Source organism: Anomaloglossus baeobatrachus (genome assembly GCF_048569485.1).
Source record: "Anomaloglossus baeobatrachus isolate aAnoBae1 chromosome 5 unlocalized genomic scaffold, aAnoBae1.hap1 SUPER_5_unloc_9, whole genome shotgun sequence".
Lineage (NCBI taxonomy): Eukaryota > Metazoa > Chordata > Amphibia > Anura > Aromobatidae > Anomaloglossus > Anomaloglossus baeobatrachus.
Window position 1 is genome coordinate 266,309 of NW_027441813.1, and position 22,490 is coordinate 288,798.

A 22,490-nucleotide genomic window follows, 5' to 3' on the forward strand; every position below is an offset into this window, starting at 1 on the left:
TCCGCCGTTCCCTCGGAGACCGCACGGACTCAACCGGACCCAGGTACTGTAGGTTCCTCTCCATGCAGGACAGGAAACCAACTGATGAGGGTGGGGGACCGCCCCTTTTTTATCTGTAGGTTTCCTGTCCTGAAGGGGGCGGATCCCTCTCTCGTGGGTGCTGTCGTGACGAAAGGAAAAATACAATAATTTCTAAAAAGAAAGAAAATGGTTCTTTTCCTCACAAATTCTTACTTAAGGAATTGCAGCCGATTTTAGGATAAAACCCTTTGAATTATGATACATCATGATGGCTTCTCCCGTGTGACTCATCTGACAACAGGACCTGATTAATGATGAAAACATTTGGCAAATTCTGAAACCAATATTGGCTGCTCCGCTCTGTTGGTTTTCTGATGTGGGCAAGACTTGATTTACCAGTTATACATTTCAATTATTCACAACATGAAAAAGGTTCCTTCCCTGTGTGGTTTCTTCACATGTTTAACAAGATGTGATTTATGAAAATTACATTTCCCACATTCAGAACATAAAAATTATTTATTTTGTGTGATTTTTTTTATGGTAAACAAGACCTGATTTCCTAGTAAAACATTTCCCACATTCTGAACATGAAAATGGCTTCTCCCCAGTGTGAGATCTTTGATGCACAACAAGTTCTGATTTCCTAGTAAAACATTTCCCACATTCTGAACATGAAAATGGCTTCTCCCCAGTGTGAGATCTTTGATGCTGAACAAGTTTTGATTTCCGGCTAAAACATTTCTCACATTCTAAACATGAAAATGGCTTCTCCCTGGTGTGAGATCTTTGATGCTGAACAAGTTTTGATTTCCGGCTAAAACATTTCTCACATTCTAAACATGAAAATGGCTTCTCCCTGGTGTGAGATCTTTGATGCACAACAAGATCTGATTTTTGAATAAAACATTTCCCACATTCTGAACATGAAAATGGCTTCTCCCCGGTGTGAGATCTTTGATGCACAACAAGATCTGATTTTTGAATAAAACATTTCCCACATTCTAAACATGAAAATGGCTTCTCCCCAGTGTGACATCTTTGATGCCTAACAAGATCTGATTTCCGAATAAAACATTTCCCACACTCTGAACATGAAAATGGCTTCTCCCCAGTGTGACATCTTTGATGTACAACAAGATCTGATTTTTGAATAAAACATTTCCCACATTCTGAACATGAAAATGGCTTCTCCCCGGTGTGAATTCTTTGATGCACAACAAGTTCTGATTTCCAATTAAAACATTTCCCACATTCTGAACATGAAAATGGCTTCTCCCCTGTGTGAATTCTTTGATGCACAACAAGTTCTGATTTCCAATTAAAACATTTCCCACATTCTGAACATGAAAATGGCTTCTCCCCAGTGTGAAGTTTTCCATGGTCAACAAGACTTGATTTACTAGTAAAGCATTTACCACATTCCAAGCATAAAAATATCTTCGCCCCTGTGTGATTTTTCTTATGCATAACAAGATTTGATTTCTGAGTAAAACATTTTCCACATTCTGAGCATGAAAATGGCTTCTTCCCTGTGTGAGTTTTTTGATGGATATTAAGATGTGATTTCCTGGTAAAACATTTCCCACATTTTGAACATGAAAATGGTTTCACCCTTGTAGGAGCCGTTTCATGTTCCACATCCCTTCTGTAACTTTTATTTTGCTTACAATTCTGTGATAAATCGGAATTTTGGACTTGCTTGAAAAGATCTGATGATGAAGCTTTCAGAGGAAGGACTGGAGGTATATTTGGGGCAACAGCATGCTCTTCATATGTATCATGTGTGATACTTTGATCTTCTGTTTTAAATTCTGAAGATGATAGATTTCCATCTGAACTCCCAATACAGTCATCTGCTAAAAATAAACACAATGTTATTATTTTTTATAATATTATCTTGAAAGTACATTTTTTTTAAACCATAACATCAGAAATTAAATTAGAAATAAATGTATCCTGAATCTGTTGTCCAATTTCGATCTAAAGCGGGCTTTACACGCTACGATATATCAAACGATATATCTTCAGGGTCACGTCGTAAGTGACGCACATCCGGCGCCGTTTGACATATCGTAGCGTGTGACAGCTACGAGCGTCTGTTAACGAGCAAAATTACTCACCTTATCGTTGCTCGTTGACACGTCGCTCATTTTCTAAAAAAAAAAAAAAAATTGCACGTTCTACTGCGTGCCGGTTGTTCATCGTTCTCGGGGCAGCACACATCGCTCCGTGTGACACCCCGGGAACGCTGAACTGCAGCTTACCTGCGTCCCGCCGCTAATGCGCAAGGAAGGAGGTGGGCAGGATGTTTACTTCCCGCTCATCTCCGCCCCTCCGCTGCTATTGGCCGGCCGCTGTGTGACGTCGAACGTCCGTCCCCCTTCAGGAAGAGGATGTTCGCCACGCACAGCGAGGTCATTTGGAAGGTAAGTACGTGTGACGGAGGTTTACGACTTTGTGTGACACGGGCAACAAATTGCCCATATCGCACAAACGAAGGGGGCGGGTGCGATCGCAAATGCGATCGCACGAGAAATTGATACATGTAAAGCAGGCTTAAGAGTAGTGATGAGTGATCCCCCCGATGGTCGGGATCGGGGAGACTCATTGAATCATTTTGTGAAGTTCGAGATCGGGATCGAGATAACATGATCGTGCATCCAATCACCGATCTTGGACTTTACAGTTATGGGATGGGGCGGGGGGCTGTAAAATAAAGAATACAGTTAATAATAAACATTGTCATTATACTTACAGATCCCGCGACGTATCCTGCACTCTGTCTCCCGCTGCTTCTGCTTCCGAGTACGATCATGCGGTGTCCTCCCGGTAACCAAAAGACCTTCCGTGACGTCATAGCCATATGATCAGTCACATGGGAATGTTGTATTATCCCATTGGCTACAGACTGGGTCACATGATTATGACATCGTGCAAAGGTCCTGTAGTGTCAGCATGCTCGCCGGTACACGGTGCTTTCCCAAGCAGCTCAGTACTCTGTAAACTCAGCGACCGCTGTGTACCAGCGAGATGCTCAGGCACATGCTCGGCTCCCCCTCCCTGCATGCTGGCGCTCTTTACACAATCAGCCAACATGCAGGGATTGGCTACCAGAGCCGGTGATGAATAGCGTCGCCAGAATCAGGTGATCGGAGATCACAGTTACTATAGTATAGTAACCCGTTCGTTAGGCTACTAAGTCAACGGTGGCAGCAGTGAAATCCCCGCTTACCAACCCAAAGCCTCTGATCACTCATTGAGTGATTAGACAGTGCGGGAGCAGCAGCGCTCTTCCTCCCCCTCGTGCATTCTGATATAGCAGAGCTAGATGAGTGACAGAAGACCAGGATCGTGGAGGGGTGAGAGGGAGTAATAAAGATGGACTCCCTAAGTGTGTCTGTGTATTTATTTCTAATAAAGAGACACCAAGGAAAAAATTGTGAAAACATACCCTGCTGTAACTAAATAAAAGCATAGTGCATATAAACATAGGGTACTTAGTAAACACTGTTTTGGTCAAAAAAAAGCATAAAGCTATCCCACCAAACGTCAAGGTGTACCCAGTTGGGATAGTACCTACACTCTCTAATATTAAAACCTTACCATAGGTCTAAAATAGGCCTCAATGTGGCTAAAGGCCCAGTCACACTAAACAACTTACCAGCGATCTCCACAACGATACAACCTGATAGGGATCGCTGGTAAGTTGCTAGGAGGTCGCTGGTGAGATGTCACACTAAGCGACGCTCCAGCGATCCCACCCGCAACCTGACCTGGCAGGGATCGCTGGAGCGTCGTGGAAGCATGCTGCGCTTGGTAACTAAGGTAAATATCGGGTAACCAACCCGATATTTACCTTGGTTACCAGCGCACTCCGCTTGGTGGAGGCTCCCTTCACTCCTAGTTACAGTACACATCGGGTTAATTACCCGATGTGTACTGCAGCTACATGTGCACAGAGCAGGGAGCCGCGCACACTGCTTAGCGCTGGCTCCCTGCTCTCCTAGCTACAGTAGACATGGGGTTAATTACCCGATGTGTACTGCAGCCACATGTGCAGAGAGCAGGAGCCGGCACTGACAGCTGAGAGCGGCGGAGGCTGGTAACGAAGGTAAATATCGGGTAACCAAGGAAAGGGCTTCTTGGTTACCCGATGTTTACTGTGGTTACCAGCATCCGCAGAAGCCAGCTCCTGCTCCTGCACATTTAGTTGTTGCTCTGTCGCTGTCACACACAGCGATGTGCGCTTCACAGCAGGAGAGCAACAACTAAAAAATGGTCCAGGACATTCAGCAACAACCAACGACCTCACAGCAGGGCCCAGGTTGTTGCTGGATGTCACACTAAGCAACATCGCTAGCAACGTCACAAAAGTTGTTCCTTACCAGCAATGTTGCTAGCGATGTTGCTTAGTGTGACATGGTCTTAAGGGTTGAGAGTGACCGGGTCCCAACAGGTCACACAGTCAGGGGATGCACAGAATGAAATGCCCAGCTCACTGAGAAAGGGCCCTGTTTGTACTGAATACAAAAAAAATACATAAAAACAAAAAAGTGAGCACAATATATAATTTTATGAAAATAAATGATTTTAAAAAATGATGTAGCGCTCAACTATATTTTTGATACTCGGCGCAGATGAAAGCGGACAGCTACGGGCTGCCACCTTCACCCCATCTGCCTGGCTTTGCCTGACTGGCAATCAAAATACAGGGAAGCCCATTATTATTATTTTTTTAATTATTTAAAAAAATAATAATAAAAAAAAAAAAATGCGTGGGCTCCCGCTGTATTTTGATCGCCAGTAAAGTACAGCCAGTCAGCTGGGGGCTGGGATTCTCGGCAGTCCGTACCCGCCCCTGGAAATGGCTCATTGTTCCTTAGCGCCTTTTCCAGGCGCTTTACCCGGATCATCCAGTGGCCCTAGTGGTGGTGGCACGCTGGGTAATAAAGGGGTTAATACCAGCTTTGTATTCTCAGATGGTACTAAGTCCGAAATTCATGGTTTCACGCCAAATTAGACATGGCCACCATGAAGTTCTAATAAACAGAAAAAAAATACAACAGAATTTTTTTTTATTAGAAATATAAAAAAAAAAAAAATGTAGAGACTCCATCTTTATAATAAAAAAATCCTTAGTCCGACGTAATCCACAGGTAGAGCATTGTCAGCTTCATCACTCTTTACAGACACAGTCTATACACAGTGAGAAGCAGAGAGCATTGCCAGCTCTGCTAAATCGCTCTGTACAGAGCAAGAAGCAGGCTGACAGTGAGGGGATGATTGCACTTGCGTCTCGCATGGGCATAACCCCGCACGGACTGATCTCACGACAGGAGCGCTTCAGCTGCATGGAAACACAAGCAGCAGACCCGCTGCTGTCTTGAGATTGAGCGCCGTGATGCGATGCGACACTCACACAGTCACAGTCAAAGTTCAATCGAGTCTATGAGCCATGGACTCGGGTGAACCCTGACATCACCGCGAACACGGCCGAAAACAGCCAAGTGACGAGCAGTGCAGTGAATACCCTCGGAAGTTAAGAGGACCTTTGAAAACGTCATAGTCATGTGACCAGTAAGTATGATCATAAAGTTTTTTATTTTAATAATGTGCTTTCTTTTTACAGCCCCTGGTCCCGATCTGGACCGATCTGTAACACAAGCTTTCCAGGAAAGTTCGTGATTGGGATCGTGCACACGATCACTATGTGATCGGTACGATCTCCGATCTTTACAAATCGGGATCTCCCATCCCTATCTAAGAGTTACATCTCCGTTAATTTGAATCTCCCATTACTAGCACCAGTTCTCTGGAATGTGCTACAGTAAATAATCTGATTGATTGTCACAATGTGGCTGCAGGATAATGAGGGACAGGGGGCTACTATACTGTCCCTCACGCTAGGGGACCCTAAACTGTTTCTAACCTCTTGATTACCCCTGAATATGGAGATGCCTGAGTCCCATGCCTTACTATTCTTCTGACTAGATCTAATCTGTTATCCCCCAGGGAAGGAAGGGGCAGGAATAGAATGAAAACAAATATTAACACAGACAGACAGGACACATTGCAAACTCACAGAAATAAACAGTGAGAGAGTAAGGAGAAAAGCAAGAGCAGAAAGGCAGCAACAAAAACACAACAAGGGTTAAAACCACAACAGCTCACAGCAATAATACAAAACAACCATCCATAAGTCTGGATCTCAACACCTCACCAGACCAGTATAGGTAACCAATACCTGGCATTAATGAAATAGTCCAGCCAGCATATACAGAAAGGGAGTGATAGATACTTTCTCCTCTACAGCATGTGATCAAAGACATTAACAAGCAGCCCAGCAGAGAATAACTCTTGCTAGCCTGCCCAAGCCTGTAGTTTAAAGCCTGCGTCTCCCTGCACTGCTCACAGACATCACAGCAGTTAACATGCAGAGTACCAGAATCTATCATTTCCACAGATCCTGACGCCGCCATGACAGTTGGCAAAACCTGCAAAAATCTCCTTGTAACATTGATCCACAACATAGACAATTTCAAAGAAATTCTTTTTCAAAGACTAACATAAAATAGTTAGAGACAGATACCGGATATTTAACGGGATTGTCCGAGACTATAACGTTGATGGCCTAACCTTAGGCTTTGTAACCAAAGCAAGTAGCAGGGTCTTGCAGATAAACATTAGTACTCCAATTCATCAATACCGGCAATGGACACTGACAAATGACACCAGGGACTGGAGTGAGATTTCTGGCATAGGGAACGCTGCAGTTTGTTATGAATTAGAGAAGCGGTGGCATCACACCCTTCTTCTGGCCAAGCTCTGCCCATTTTGGCAAAGCTGGTTAAAATTGGCATGAACACGCGGACGCGCACACACACACACACACACACACACACACGCACACACACACACACCGACCCACCTACCCACCCACCAGCCTTTGGTCGCATGACGTTATGTCAAAAAGGTCCTTAAGCAGTCCTATAATTGGCATATAAACACTGGGGCCGCTAGGAGAATGGGGGTTCTTGTCCAGTTTGCTCTCCCTTTCCCCTAATGCCAGTCCTGCATGCCAGCCTGTCTTCTGGTCAGTTCATTTAGACTCCTGCAATTAAGATACCTTTGGTTACATCATGTCACATGACTTTGAAGCCAACAAAGGTCCTTAAACAATAAACCTCAGAATACAACTGATGGGGACCCTAAGGCTATGTGCGCACGTTGCGTAAATACATGCAGTTACGCTGCACTTTGTAGCGCAGCGTAACTGCATGCGTCCTGCGTCCCCTGCACAGTCCATGGAGATTGTGCAGGGGCCGTGCGCACGTGGCGTTTTAGAGCGCAGCGCTTCGGCTGCTGCCGAAGCGCTGCGTTCTAAGAAGTGACATGTCACTTCTTCCGTGCGCTTTGCCGGCAGCTCCTGCTCTGTCTATGGCAGGAGCTGCAGGCAGAGCGCATGGAATCGGCTTTTTTTTTTTTCACTACGGACATTTCTGCAGCGATTTAAAGCGCACATGTGCTCTTCAGATCGCTGCAGAAATTTCTGCAGTGACTGTACGCAACGTGCGCACACAGCCTAAGAGAGTGGATTTCCTAAGAAATTGCACAGCTTGACTCTCCCAACGCTGGCCCTGACTGTAACTAGGTCTTATTTTTTGGAGTAGGGCTTATATTTCAAGTATTCTCTTAAAATCCCATAAAATCATGCTAGGTCTTATTTTCGGTGCAGGTCGTATTTTCGGGGAAACCGGGTATTCATGAACCCTCTGCAGGTCTTTGAGTTGCCCTCATAACAACATAGAGAAGGGACTAGAAACAAACAGCAGAAGAAGCAGAAGCAAAGAAAATACAGCTGAAAAAACAAAGCAGAAAGTCTAAAAATGTAAACACAAAATTAGTGCAGAAAGTACATGAGTAGATATCTCTTACTGGATAGAGCTGGAGGAAACACATCCTGAGGAACATCGGGGTCTTCTTGTTTACAGTCCTGTGGGAGAAGAGGACGGGGACATCTCTCTGGTGTTGTCCTCTTACTGGATAGAACTGGAGGAGACACATACAGGGACTGAATTCATTCCTTACATACAGATAATTATAGGCCATGTGTATTTAGTCCTGTCTATTACCTGGTGATGTGAGGGACTGGGGAACCGCCATCATGACGTCCTTGTACAGCTCTTTGTGTCCTTCTAAATACTCCCACTCCTCCATGGAGAAATAGACGGTGACGTCCTGACACCTTATAGGAACCTGACACATACAATGATAGCGTCACCCCCGATCCCTTCATAGCGTTACTGTATAATGTCCCAGCATTCCCAGCAGTGTCACCTCTCCAGTCAGCAGCTCAATCATCTTGTAGGTGAGTTCTAGGATCTTCTGGTCATTGATGTCCTCATGTATCGGGGGGTGAGGTGGAGGCCCCGTGATTGGGCTCAGGGGTCTTCCCCATCCCTCAGACACAGGGGCCTGACAGCGCTCACTAGAGGTCTTCTTCACTACTGTGTAATCCTGGTTATGGGGAGACACAGTAATAAATCTCACTCCAGACATTTCCAGAGCCCTCACCTCTCCAGTTCTGTCCATCTGTTATTCCCATAGATAAGAATGATGTAATGTGACGTCATCAGAATCTCTCACCTCTCCAGTAAGCCGGAAGAGGATCTCTAGGGTGAGGTGTAATATCCTCTCCGCCATCTTGTCCCTGTCCATATCCATCCTTGATGGGTCAATAAGGAGAATTCTCTTATATAGAAGATCTCCACTGAGAGGATCCAATATTGTAGGGACCTGAATGGGGAGAAGATGACAATGTAACATCATACAGAATCCGCTGTAATAATACAATTACTGGAGATAACCGTTCACTAGATAGGGATGATTGACGCACTGCCATGAGGAGTCTAGACTAACTCTGCTGACTCATTACAGTGAATGGAGCCTTTGAGGGTTTCTTCTGAATCATGTCATTTGAAGAATTACATGTAGACCTGTCATGCTAATAGGTTGAGGAGAAGGGACGTAGCCTCACTGTGCCCTGAACCAGGCTTACCCGGAGGGGCATGATTAAGTGCCTACTCAGTCATCACCAGAGCCTCTGTAATTGGACTTTGCTGACAGTAGGCACCAGTTATCATAGTATCATAGTATCATAGTTTTTAAGGTTGAAGGGAGACTCTAAGTCCATCTAGTTCAACCCGTAGCCTAACATGTTGATCCAGAGGAAGGCAAAAAAAACCTCAATGTGGCAAACAAGTTCCAATGGGGAAAAAAATTCCTTCCTGACTCCACATCCGGCAATCAGACTAGTTCCCTGGATCAATACCCTGTCATAAAATCTAATATACATAACTGGTAATATTAAATTTTTCAAGAAAGGCGTCCAGGCTCTGCTTAAATGTTAGTAGTGAATCACTCATTACAACATCATGCGGCAGAGAGTTCCATAGTCTCACTGCTCGTACAGTAAAGAATCCTCGTCTGTGATTATGATTAAACCTTCTTTCTTCAAGACGTAGCGGATGCCCCCGTGTTCCAGTCGCAGGCCTAGGTGTAAAAAGATCTTTGGAAAGGTCTCTGTACTGTCCCCTCATATATTTATACATTGTGATTAGATCCCCCCTAAGCCTTCGTTTTTCCAAACTAAATAACCCCAAGTTTAATAACCTGTCTTGGTATTGCAGCCCACCCATTCCTCTAATAATCTTGGTGGCTCTTCTCTGCACCCTCTCCAGTTCAGCTATGTCCTTCTTATATATCGGTGACCAGAATTGTACACAGTATTCTAAGTGCGGTCGCACTAGTGACTTGTACAGAGGTAGAACTATATTTTTTTCATGAACACTTCTACCTCTTTTAATACATCCCATTATTTTATTAGCCCTGGCAGCAGCTGCCTGACACTGTCCACTAAAGTGAAGTTTACCATCCACCCATACACCCAAGTCTTTTTCTGTGTCTGTTTTACCCAGTGTTCTACAATTAAGTACATAGTCATAAATGTTATTTCCTCTACCCAAGTGCATGACCTTACATTTATCTACATTAAACTTCAATTGCCACTTCTCAGCCCAATCCTCCAATTTACATAAATCTCCCTGTAATATAAAATTATCCTCCTCTGTATTGATTACCCTGCAGAGTTTAGTATCATCTGCAAATATTGAAATTCTACTCCGCATGCCCCCAACAAGGTCATTTATAAATATGTTGAAAAGAAGCGGGCCCAATACTGACCCCTGTGGTACCCCACTATGAACTGAGACCCAGTCCGAGTACGTACCATTAATAACCACCCTTTGTTTCCTATCACTGAGCCAGTTTTTAACCCAGTTACACATATTTTCCCCTATCCCCATTATTCTCATTTTATGTACCAACCTTTTGTGTGGCACCGTATCAAAAGCTTTTGAAAAGTCCATATACACAACATCCACTGCATTTCCCTGGTCCAGACTTGAACTTACCTCTTCATAGAAGCCGATCAAATTAGTTTGACAGGATCGATCCCTCATAAACCCATGTTGATACTCTGTCATAAGGTTATTTTTCTTGAGATACTCCAGTATAGCATCTCTCAAGAAACCCTCAAGGATTTTACCAACCGTAGAGGTTAAACTTACCGGCCTATAATTTCCCGGCTCAGTTTTTGTCCCCTTTTTGAATATTGGCACCACATTTGCTATGCGCCAGTCTTGCGGTACCGACCCTGTTATTAAGGAATCTGAGAAGATTAAAAATAATGGTCTATCTATCACAGAACTCAATTCCTGTAGTACTCTGGGGTGTATGCCATCCGGGCCCGGAGATTTGTCAACCTTAGTGATTTCGAGGCGGCGGCGTACTTCCTGCTGGGTTAAGCAGGTAATATTCAAGGGTGAATTTATGGTACCACTGGTCATGTCATCTGCCATGGCATTTTCTTGTATAAAAACCGTAGAAAAAAAGTCATTCAGCAGGTTGGCTTTACCCTCATCCCCTTCCACCATTTCACCAAGACTATTTTTAAGGGGGCCAACACTATCGCTTTTCAGTTTTTTACTGTTTATGTAGTTAAAGAATATTTTAGGATTATTTTTACTTTCTCTCGCAATGAGTCTCTCTGTCTCAAACTTAGCTAACTTAATTTGCTTTTTACATATTTTATTTAATTTTCTATAATTATATAATGCCTCATCACTACCTACCCTCTTTAATTCTTTTAAGGCTTTCTGTTTTTCTTTTATTGCTTCCCTTACAGCTCTATTTAGCCATAGGGGTTTCCTCCTATTTCTAGCATGTTTGTTCCCATAGGGTATATTTTCTGCACAAGCCCTATTCAGGATGCTCATAAAAGTCTCCCATTTGCTTTGTGTACTTTTATTACTTAGTACATCATCCCAGTTTATTGCACTAAGATCATCTCTCAACCGTTTAAAATTTGCTTTCCTGAAGTTTAGTGTCCTTGTAGCCCCTCTGCTAGACATCTTACTAAAGAATACATGAAAACTTATTATTTTGTGATCACTATTCCCCAAGTAACCCCCAACTTGTATATTTGATATGCGGTCTGGCCTATTGGTTAGTACAAGGTCTAGTAGTGCTCCCCCTCTTGTGGGGTCCTGTACCATTTGTGAAAGGTAATTATCTTTCATTGTTATCAAAAATCTATTTCCTTTGCTGGAACTGCAAGTTTCTGTTCCCCAATTTATATCAGGATAGTTAAAGTCCCCCATAATAATTACCTCTCCGAGACTCGCTGCTTTATCAATTTGCTTTATAAGGAGATTCTCTACCTCTTCCATAATATTTGGTGTCTTATAACACACCCCTATCAGTATTTTATTATTCATTCTCCCCCCCCTTATTTCCACCCATAGGGACTCTACATTCTCAGTACCCTCACATATGTTGTCACGCAGGATGGGTTTTAAGGATGATTTTACATATAGACACACACCTCCCCCTCGCTTATTTGTACGGTCATTCCTGAATAGGCTATAACCCTGTAAATTAACAGCCCAGTCATAGCTCTCATCCAGTCATGTCTCTGATATCCCCACTATATCATAATTTTCTTCCAACAATATTAATTCTAATTCCTCCACCTTATTTGTGAGGCTTCGGGCATTAGTGTACATGCACGTTACGTATGACTCTGTACCTGTATTCCTACTTACTGTATTAACTGTCCTAACCCTTCCCCCCGTACCACCCCCAATTTCATTACTTGTGCCCTGGTCACTATCTGTACTACATTCTCCTTCTATAAAGTGAATACCCTCGCCCCCCATTCCTAGTTTAAACACTCCTCCAACCTTCTAGCCATTTTCTGCCCCAGCAGAGCTGCACCTTCCCCATTAAGATGCAGCCCATCCCTAGCATAGAATCTGTAGCCAACTGAAAAGTCGGCCCAATTCTCCAGGAACCCAAAACCCTCTTTCCTACACCAATTCCTGAGCCACCTGTTAACCTCCCTGATCTCTCTTTGCCTCTCTGGTGTGGCTCGTGGCACAGGTAGTATTTCCGAAAATACCACCTTTGAGGTCCATGCTTTAAGCTTACAACCTAATTCCCTGAAATCATCTTTAAGGACCTTCCACCTACCTCTAACTTTGTCATTTGTGCCAATGTGTACAATGACTGCTGGGTCCTCCCCAGCCCCTCCCAGTAATCTGTCAACCCGATGAGCGATGTGCCGAACTCGAGCGCCAGGAAGACAACACACTGTTCGGGCGATCCCTGTCTTTGTGACAGATTGCGATATCTGTCCCCCTAATAATTGAGTCCCCCACTACCAGTACCTGTCTTGCCTGCCCTGCACTCCTATTCCCCCCCTTACTGGAGCAGACACTCCTCTGGCGTTCAGAGGTCATGCCTTGCTGCAGCAATGCTACCCCTGTAATGACATCCCCCTCATCTGCCAAGTTTGCAAACCTATTGGGGTGTGTCAGTTCAGGACTAGCCTTCCTAGCACTTTTCCCTTTACCCCCCTTTCTAACTGTCACCCAGCTACCTACCTCACCGTCCTGCCGCTCCCTACTACGATCCTCCCCCACATCTGACCCAGCAAGCTGCTGCTCAGTGAGCAGCAAACTCCTTTCCTCATTGCTAATGCATCTCAGAGTTGCCAGCTGCTCATTTAGATCCAGTATCTGGGCTTCCAAATGTGCAACTTGCTCACATCTCGAACAACAGTATGCACCCTCGAACGGCTTTTCAAGGACTGCATACATGAGACAAGATGTACACTGGATCGCATTAGCAATAGTGGAGCACATTTTCTAATGGGGATAGCACTAAACAAATGTTAAGTAATTAAACAACTAAATACAAACAATTCTACTCACACTTACTTTTGCTCACACTTTGCTCACTCACGCTCACAATGAAGAAGACAGGCTAAAATTCGCGCGCCGCTAGGCGCGCAGTTTTCAGAAGTCTTCCTTCCGGCTGTAACGGCCAAAACCCGGTTCTCCTTGAGCTCGCGGTGACTCTTCACTTATCCCAGAAGGCACTGGGAATATGCAAATTATCCTCGCAAGACTCCTTCCCTGGCTTTATCAATGTGTTCCACCAACAGGCTGTGTATCATGAGAAAGATGGGGTGGGAACCACTGCCTCTAGAGAAGAACAGGAAGGATAAACCCTGTCACTTACTCTGAGCAACCCTGAGCTCCCCGATGTCCCAAGACAGGTTCTTTCACGTGGTGCAACAATCACGTGTCTTACCTAACCAACAACCGTGTCTAGTGAGCAGGGCAGGAGGAACACTAGTCCTCCTTTATGATAATGACACAAAAGGAAAACAACAGACAAAGGAAAAAGAAACTGCATTCCCAAATAACAAGTGGTAAAAGGGGGGGGATGCAAGGGGGTGAATCCTGGCCAGAGATGTGAGAAGCAGCTAAGAAGAGAGCTCCTGGAACTGCCGATTATCCTGACCTCCCTTGGGCCGTGGCGAGGACAAAAATCATCCGTGCAGCAACCAGAGACCACCCTGAACTTACTGCACAGCTTGGACGGAGGTTACATGGCTGGGGGGACGAGCAGGAGGCAGAAGGAGGCGGCAACAGGAATGGAAGGTACTGCACAAAATGGTAGTGGGACACAGACACCAGCCTCCAAAGCAGCTAGAGCTGCAGCAACTCATGCAGCTGGAAAACTATCTGAGTATGCCAGGGGCACAGAATGCAGGGCTCCCACGGTGCACAGGGATGAAAGAGTTAAACTGGGGAGCTCCAGGCAGCACAGCCCTCACAATGCAGTGGAGGAGGAAGGAGGAAATAGTGCAGACTCATTATTACAGCAAGGCTTGCAGGACAAGCTGGAGCTCCCTGCATCCATGCATAATAAATGTCCACATGAGCCTGACACAACTTTGCAGGGTGCTGAGCCCACTCTGAAAGACGTGCTTGCAGCTATAGCTCAAAATAGGGAACAGATAGCTTCTTACCTGAAAGACGTCCCCTTGCCCTCAATTTCAGATGAGGACAGGGTATACCTAAACAGTCCACTCACACTGGAAGAGTTGCATTTAGCGGTATCCTCCATGCCCAATAATAAGTCACCGGGTTCAGATGGGATCCCCACAGAGATATACAAAAAGTTTGGAGACATCCTGCTCCCCCAGCTGCTGTCGACCTTCCAGCAAGCAGCCAAAAATGGCTCCTTGCCCCAGTCAATGCGAGAAGCAGTGATAGTTGTCATACCTAAACCTGGCAAACCCTCATCCCTGACTCTTATAGACCTACCGTGTTTCCCCGATAGTAAGACACCCCCGATAGTAAGACGTCGTGGGGGTTTTGGGGGGGGGGGGTCGGCTAATGTAAGACGTTCCCCCGAAAGTAAGACATAGTAAACGAAAAGCGTTATTTATTTATTTTTTTTTTCTCCTTTACAGTACCGGCAGCCGACTATTGTCAACGATCAGCTGATCGCTCCCAATAGCCGGCGGCCGAGCGCTCTCACATGCCGGCGGCCGAGCGCTCAGCTGAGCGCCCTGACATGCACGGCGGCCGAGCGCTCAGCTGAGCGCCCTGACATGCCAGCGGCCGAGCGCCCAGCTGAGAGCCGTCACATGCCGGCGGTCGGGCTCCCAGCCGAGCGCCCTGACATGCCGGCGGCCGAGCGCCCAGCTGAGCGCCCTGACATGCCGGCGGCCGAGCGCTCAGCCGAGCGCCCTGATATGCCGGCGGCCGAGCGCTCAGCCGAGCGCCCTGATATGCCGGCGGCCGAGCGCTCAGCCGAGCGCCCTGACATGCCGGCGGCCGAGTGCTCAGCTGAGCGCCCTGACATGCCGGCGGCCGAGCGCTCAGCCGAGCGCCCTGACATGCCGGCGGCCGAGTGCTCAGCCGAGCGCCCTGACATGCCGGCGGCCGAGCGCTCAGCCGAGCGCCCTGACATGCCGGCGGCCGAGTGCTCAGCCGAGCGCCCTGACCTGCCGGCGGCCGAGCGCTCAGCCGAGCGCCCTGACATGCTGGCGGCCAAGCGCCCAGCTGAGAGCCGTCACATGCCGGTGGTCGGGCACCCAGCCGAGCGCCCTGACATGTCGGCGGCCGAGCGCTCAGCTGAGCGCCCTGACATGCCAGCGGCCGAGCGCTCAGCTGAGCGCCCTGACATGCCGGCGGCCGAGCGCCCAGCTGAGAGCCGTCACATGCCGGCGGTCGGGCACCCAGCCGAGCGCCCTGACATGCCAGCGGCCGAGCGCTCAGCCGAGCGCCCTGACATGCCGGCGGCCGAGCGCTCAGCTGAGAGCTGTCACATGCCGGCGGTCGGGCGCCCAGCTGAGTGCCCTGACATGCCGGCGGCTGAGCGCCCAGCTGAGCGCCCTGACATGCCGGCGGCCGAGCGCTCAGCTGAGAGCTGTCACATGCCGGCGGTCGGGCGCTCAGCCGAACGCTCGGCCACCGAGAAATGTTGCAGTAATGTTGTCCGTGGTCCATCAGGACCACGGACAACATACAAAAACACGCAGCCTCAGTGCCCTCATGTGCAGCAATCGCGGCAAGTCCCCACACGGTACATTGCATGGAGACTTGCTGCGATTGCTGTGGGATTTTTTTTCCAATATAAGACATACCCCGAAAGTAAGACATAGTGGGACTTTTGGGGGTAAAAAGAATGTAAGACACTGTCTTACTTTCGGGGAAACACGGTATCTCTCTGTTACCTACAGATATCAAAATAATAGCTAAAGTACTAGCTTCCAGACTTAATAAGGTTATACTTTCACTAATCCATTCGGACCAGTCGGGTTTCATGCTTTCCAGATCAATGGCAGTGAATATACGACGGTTACACCTCAACTTACAATTGCCAGTTGATAACTCAGGGGATAGAGTAATTTGCTCCCTAGACGCCACTAAGGCTTTTGACTCTATTGAGTGGGAGCTTCTCTGGGCAGTACTTGACAGATTTGGACTGGGGAGGGACTTTATTTTCTGGGTAAGACTTCTATATAATAACCCTACTGCTAGGATCAAAGTTAATGGATGCCTTACTTCTCCTTTCCACCTAGGTAGCGGCACCCGCCAGGGATGCCCGCTATCGCCCTTACTATTTGCTCTGGCCGTTGAGCCTATGGCGGCAATGGTTAGATCCAATCCAGACATAACAGGGTTCAGGAGGGGTGGTCAGGAGGAAAAAAATAGCGTTGTACGCAGATGATACACTCCTTTTTCTGGCCAATGCAACATCATCACTGCCAAGAGCAATGGGGGTTATACAAGAATTTGGGAAGTACTCAGGTCTATCAATGAACTGGGAAAAGTCTGTATTACTTCCGGTGGATGGAATCACAAACTCACTTAACTACGTACACTCGGGCCTCCAGGTTGTTGCCCAGTTTAAATATTTGGGGATAATAGTCACCACTCGTGTTGAGGATTATGAGAATCTCAACCTAACCCCTATTCTGTCGAAATTTAAGGATGAGAAGGAAGTCTGGTCTCGCCTGCCCTTCTCAGCAGTTGGCCGCACTAACTTGATCAAAAGGATCTGGATGCCCCAACTATTATACAAGCTACACAACTCTCCACAATGGATCCCACAAAGATTTTTCCATAAGGTAAATGCATTATTCCGGGAATTGATCTGGAGCGGAAAGATGCCGCGCATTAGGCTCGAGACCCTGCAGAGGGATAAAAGTAGTGGAGGTCTGGCGGTACCCAATCCATGGGTTTACTATTTGGCGGCTCAGCTTCAGCACATTAGGGGATGGGAGGACCCTGGAGGTGGGGGGGGGATCACAGTATATGATTCTACAAAAATATTTTCACTCCACTAGTCTATACGAGGTTCTTGAGGCAGGAGGCTTCGGAGCTGCTGCTAATAGTTGCCCAACCCTACTACTAATCCAAAAACTTTGGGATAAAACTAAAAAACTACAAGACATTCAGGGAATTTCACAATACACCTCTATATGGAAAACTCCATGGTTACCTAACTTGCATCATTTAGAGGGGTTTGGGAGCTGGGCTTTGAGAGGGATATATAGATTCACCCATATTGTGGAGGGGGGGGAAACTCAGAGGCTTCCCTCAGTTGCAAGCGGAGTTTGGGATCCAGAATTTGGAGTTTTATAAGTACTTGCAACTGAGACATGCCTATCAGGCAGAAATCTCTATTACGGACAGAGCATTGGAGCAGAACAAAGTCATGCAACGCATAGCAACCTCTAGAGGCTCAGCGGGAGTGATCTCTCGTTTATATTGGGAGCTATTATATTTGGTCCACCGGAACTTTCCAGTAAACGCAAAAGAAAAATGGGAACGAGCTATAGGACCTATTCAGGACAACCAATGGGTAGAAATTTTAGAAAGAATTCCTAGTCTATCATTGGGGGAGGCATACAGACTGTCACACCTGTATGTTATTCACCAAGTATATCGCACTCCTAGATTCCTGTTTGATATCGGAGTCAGAACTGACCCCTTCTGCCTGCGATGCAAAATATGTTCCGGAGATCTATTACATATGATGTGGTCGTGTCCTGATATTGAACATTACTGGAGGGAGGTGACAGAGATAATCGATAGAGTATATACGATAGAGACGAGCTCAACTCCCTTTGTATGTATTCTGGGATACATGGAGGATTTACCTTTGAAGGAGGAGGGCAAAGTGGCCGTATCTAGACTATTATATATTGCCAGGAAGCTAATCGCTCAACACTGGATCTCGGACCACAGTCCTACAATATCTGAATATGTCAAAAAAGTTAATTGGGTGATAAATGTGGAGAAAAGTATATACCGGAAAAGAAATGGCGTCATCAAATTTGAAAAAATATGGGCACGATGGATAGACGGGTCAGGGTTGGCTTCGAGGGAACTGATTAGGTTTAGATTGGGCTTACTCTAAATTGATAACAAGGGGCAAAGGTCGAGAAATTTCTGCAGAACTTATCTATAATGATGACGGAGGTTTGGGGAGAAGAGAGAGCATGGGAACAGGTTAGGGTACCTTCACACTTAGCGATGCAGCAGCGATCCGACCAGCGATCTGACCTGGTCAGGATCGCTGCTGCATCGCTACATGGTCGCTGGTGAGCTGTCAAACAGGCAGATCTCACCAGCGACCAGTAAACAGCCCCCAGCCAGCAGCGACGTGCAAGCGACGCTGCGCTTGCACGGAGCCGCCGTCTGGAAGCTGCGGAGACTGGTAACTAAGGTAAACATCGGGTATGGTTACCCGATGTTTACATTAGTTACCAGTGTGAGCAGGGAGCAGGGAGCCGCGCACACTGAGCGCTGGCTCCTTGCTCTCCTAGCTACAGTACACATCGGGTTAATTAACCCGATGTGTAATGCAGCTACATGTGCAGAGAGCAGGGAGCCGCGCACACTGCTTAGCGCTGGCTCCTTGCTCTCCTAGCTACAGTACACATCGGGTTAATTAACCCGATGTGTACAGCAGCTACATGTGCAGAGAGCCGGAGCCGGCAGCACAGGCAGCGTGAGAGCTGCAGAGGCTGGTAACTAAGGTAAATATCGGGTAACCACCTTGGTTACCCGATGTTTATCTTGGATACAGCTTACCTCAGCTGTCAGACGCCGGCTCCTGCTCCGTGCTCGCTTCATTTGTCGCTCTCTTGCTGTCACACACAGCGATCTGTGTGTCACAGCAGGAGGGCGGCTTTGAAGAAAACGAACCAGGGCTGTGTGTAACGAGCAGCGATCTCGCAGCAGGGGCCAGATCGCTGCTCAGTGTCACACACAGCGAGATCGCTAATGAGGTCACTGCTGCGTCACAAAAAGCGTGACTCAGCAGCGATCTCGGCAGTGAGCTCGCTATGTGTGAAGCACCCCTTAGATTCTTCATCAAAAATGACATTCAAATGTGTACAATGCCAAACAAAGCAAAAACTCAAAGAAAAACAAAAGTCTAATTGGATTAATTGATAAATGTAATAATGATACTTAAGAACTTTTGTCTAGGAATGTGTGGAGCTGCAGATTTAACATTATCTCTCCTTTCTACAAGACTGTTTAATGTTTGTTGGGGAGGGGAGGGTTGGGAGGGGGGTAGAGGCTGGGTAGCGGCTGGGTAGCCTCCAATGTTTATTTGGTTGTAACTTGTAAAACTTTAATAAAACCATTTAATTTAAAAAAATAATTTACAAGACCATTTACAGCTTCCTACATTACAGAACTGCAATGTATCCGTAACACAATGTCTGCTGTATGGCGGAGCTGGTGGGAATCTGATGGTTTGTGCAGACACAGACCTGAATGGACGAGTCTCCTCTGATTTACGGAAGGCACTAGAGGATGCTGGGATTATTCTCACACGCAGATTCAGTCATTGAGAAAGAAAATCCCCATCTGCACTGCCACATCCAATAACAATGGTCTGAGGGCGAGATGTTGTGTTATTTTATGGACAGCACTGAAAGTACATTAGTGTGAACGAGAACTTTAAGGAGGTAATGTAGATCCAAAGTAGTATGCAGAGTTTCACTAGTATGGCAAAAACAAAAAGATTTAAAATGAGTAAGAAACAAAAAAGTGCTCCTGTTTTGCCCCTTACTGGCTTCTGTAGCCCTCAGCGAGTGACGTCACCCAGCTCTCCCTTGTACGCGGTCACTGGAGGAAGTAGTTTTCCGTCCGGAACTCTCCTCCGCGTGTACCGTGTTTCACCACCCATATTATAGCGCCTACTGTTCCCATCAGATCCACGGTGTCTCTAAGCACACTTCTAAGGAAAATCTGTTCCTGTGTATCCAGCGCTTACACCGCTGACCACCACTGCAAGGCAAGTGACTATACCGGCTTCTCCTGCACCAGGCAGATCTTTAGTCATTTTGTTAAATCTGGAACTAGTCAGACTACCTTTGTATATTTGTATATTTACAGCCTATTAATCCTCCTTTGGACACCACATCTAATCCAATCTGGGCATTACATATTTGGACACCCCAATCAGACAGCCCCTTTATGCCAGGCATTAGGATCACTGTACTATCCTATCTTGTAACAGTATTACCTAATCTTAACCTCCCCCATTCACTGATTTTATTCCCTTAAGGCCCAGTCACACACAACGACTTACCAGCGATCCCGAAAACGATGCGACCTGATAGGGATCGCTGGTAAGTCGCTGGGAGGTCGCTGGTGAGATGTCACACAGTCAGACCTTACCAGCGATGCAGGAACAATACAGGTCGCAGTAGCGACCTGTATAACGATCTCAGCAGTCACTGTGACCCTGTCACACAGTGTAAAACACAGCGATGTGTCCTGCCCAGCAGGATATCGCCTTTGAAGAAAATGGCCTGGACCATTCTGCAACGACCGGCGACCTCACAGCAGGGGCCTGATCGCTGGTAGATGTCACACATAACGAGATCGCTAACGGGATGCGTCACAGAAACCGTGACTCAGCTGCGATCTCGCTAGCGATCTCGTTATGTGTGATGGTACCTTTAGGCAAGATTCAGCCATACACCCTTGTTGCCCTTTCAGAGTCCACTATCTAGGGAACTACAAACCCTATCTCCATCTGGGAACCCAAAAAGCCAAGTTTATATCTATGACCCCACTGTAATCCATTACCCCCTCCCCCTCTCTCCCCCCACACTTTTTTGTTTCATACTCATTTTAAACCTTTTTGTTTTTGCCATACTAGTGAAACTCTGCATACTACTTTGGCTCTACATTACCTCCTTAAAGATCACTCAATTAACCTCCAAAACTGCAGGTATCCAAAATATTTTTAGTATTCATATATTTATACATATTTTATCCAATTCCCTTCTCACTGTGTTTTCTTTATTAGCGCAGCAGTCATATACATAATCCCGTTTTGTATTTTTACCCTGACAGGTTCACACGGACCCTGTCCACTGCTTGCAGCTTTCAAAATTGTGAGACTAGCTATCTTCTCAATAAACCTCATTTGTTTCAGAGTTGATAGAGTTGATACAGTCCCCTTTCATCTTTTTCCGTGAGCGCTAGTGTTTTGTTTTAGGGTACTGTCACACTTTAGTGACGCTCCAGCGATCCAACCAGCGATATGACCTGGTCAGGATCGCTGGTGCGTCGCTACATGGTCGCTGGTGAGCTGTCAATCAGGCAGATCTCACCAGCGACCAGTGACTAGCCCCCAGCCAGCAGCGACGCGTGGAAGCGATGCTGCGCTTGGTAACTAAGGTAAATATCGGGTAACCAAGCGCTTGGTTTCCCGATATTTACCTCTGTTACCAGTGCACACTGCTTAGCGCTGGCTCCCTGCACTCCTAGCCAGAGTACACATCAGGTTAATAAGCAAACCGCTGTGCTTATTTACCCGATCTGTACTCCAGCTACGTGTGCAGAGAGCAGGGAGCCGGCACTGGCAGCCTGAGAGCGGCGGACACTAGTAACAAAGGTAAATATCAGGTAACCAAGAAAGGGCTCCCTGCTCCCTACACATTCAGATCGTTGCTCTCTTGCTGTCACACACAGCGATGTGTGCTTCACAGCGGGAGAGCAATGTTTAAAAAATGAACCAGCACTGTGTGTAACGAGCAGCGATCTCACAGCAGGGGCCAGATCGCTGCTCAGTGTCACACACAGCGAGATCGCTAATGAGGTCACTGGTGCGTCACACAAACCGTGACTCAGCAGCGATCTCGCTATGTGAGAAGTACCCCTTAAACTGAACGAGAACTAAAAGGAATCAAAGCTCTTACATCTCCTAATCCTGCCATCTCCACCGCTCTCATTACACAAGTATAAAACATATAATACCGGAGGATAAAACAAGACTGAGCACAAGACCTTCACAGCCGTCTACACATCATAGGGAGATTTCATGGCTCCTTCTCTCCATCTACCTGATGATCCTGAGGAACATCGGGGTCTTCTTGTTTACAGTCCTGTGGGAGAAGAGGACGGGGACATCTCTCTGGTGTTGTCCTCTTACTGGATAGAGCTGGAGGAGACACATACAGGGACTGAATTCATTCCTTACATACAGATAATTATAGGCCGTGTGTA

The 22,490-nt window shown here is 46.5% G+C and overlaps 1 protein-coding gene across 1 annotated transcript in view; it reads right to left on the reverse strand.

The window, feature by feature from the left end:
- Positions 1–540: 540 nt before the first annotated feature.
- Positions 541–22,490, reverse strand: part of LOC142259335 (uncharacterized) — a 119,017-nt gene continuing 97,067 nt past the window's right edge. Inside the window, exons 5-7 of the mRNA XM_075331800.1 lie at positions 8,157–8,274; positions 7,960–8,073; positions 541–1,880 (exon numbers count right to left, since the gene is read on the reverse strand). Coding sequence (XP_075187915.1) covers positions 541–1,880; positions 7,960–8,073; positions 8,157–8,274 — 1,572 coding nt within the window. The remainder of the gene's footprint in view (positions 1,881–7,959; positions 8,074–8,156; positions 8,275–22,490) is intronic.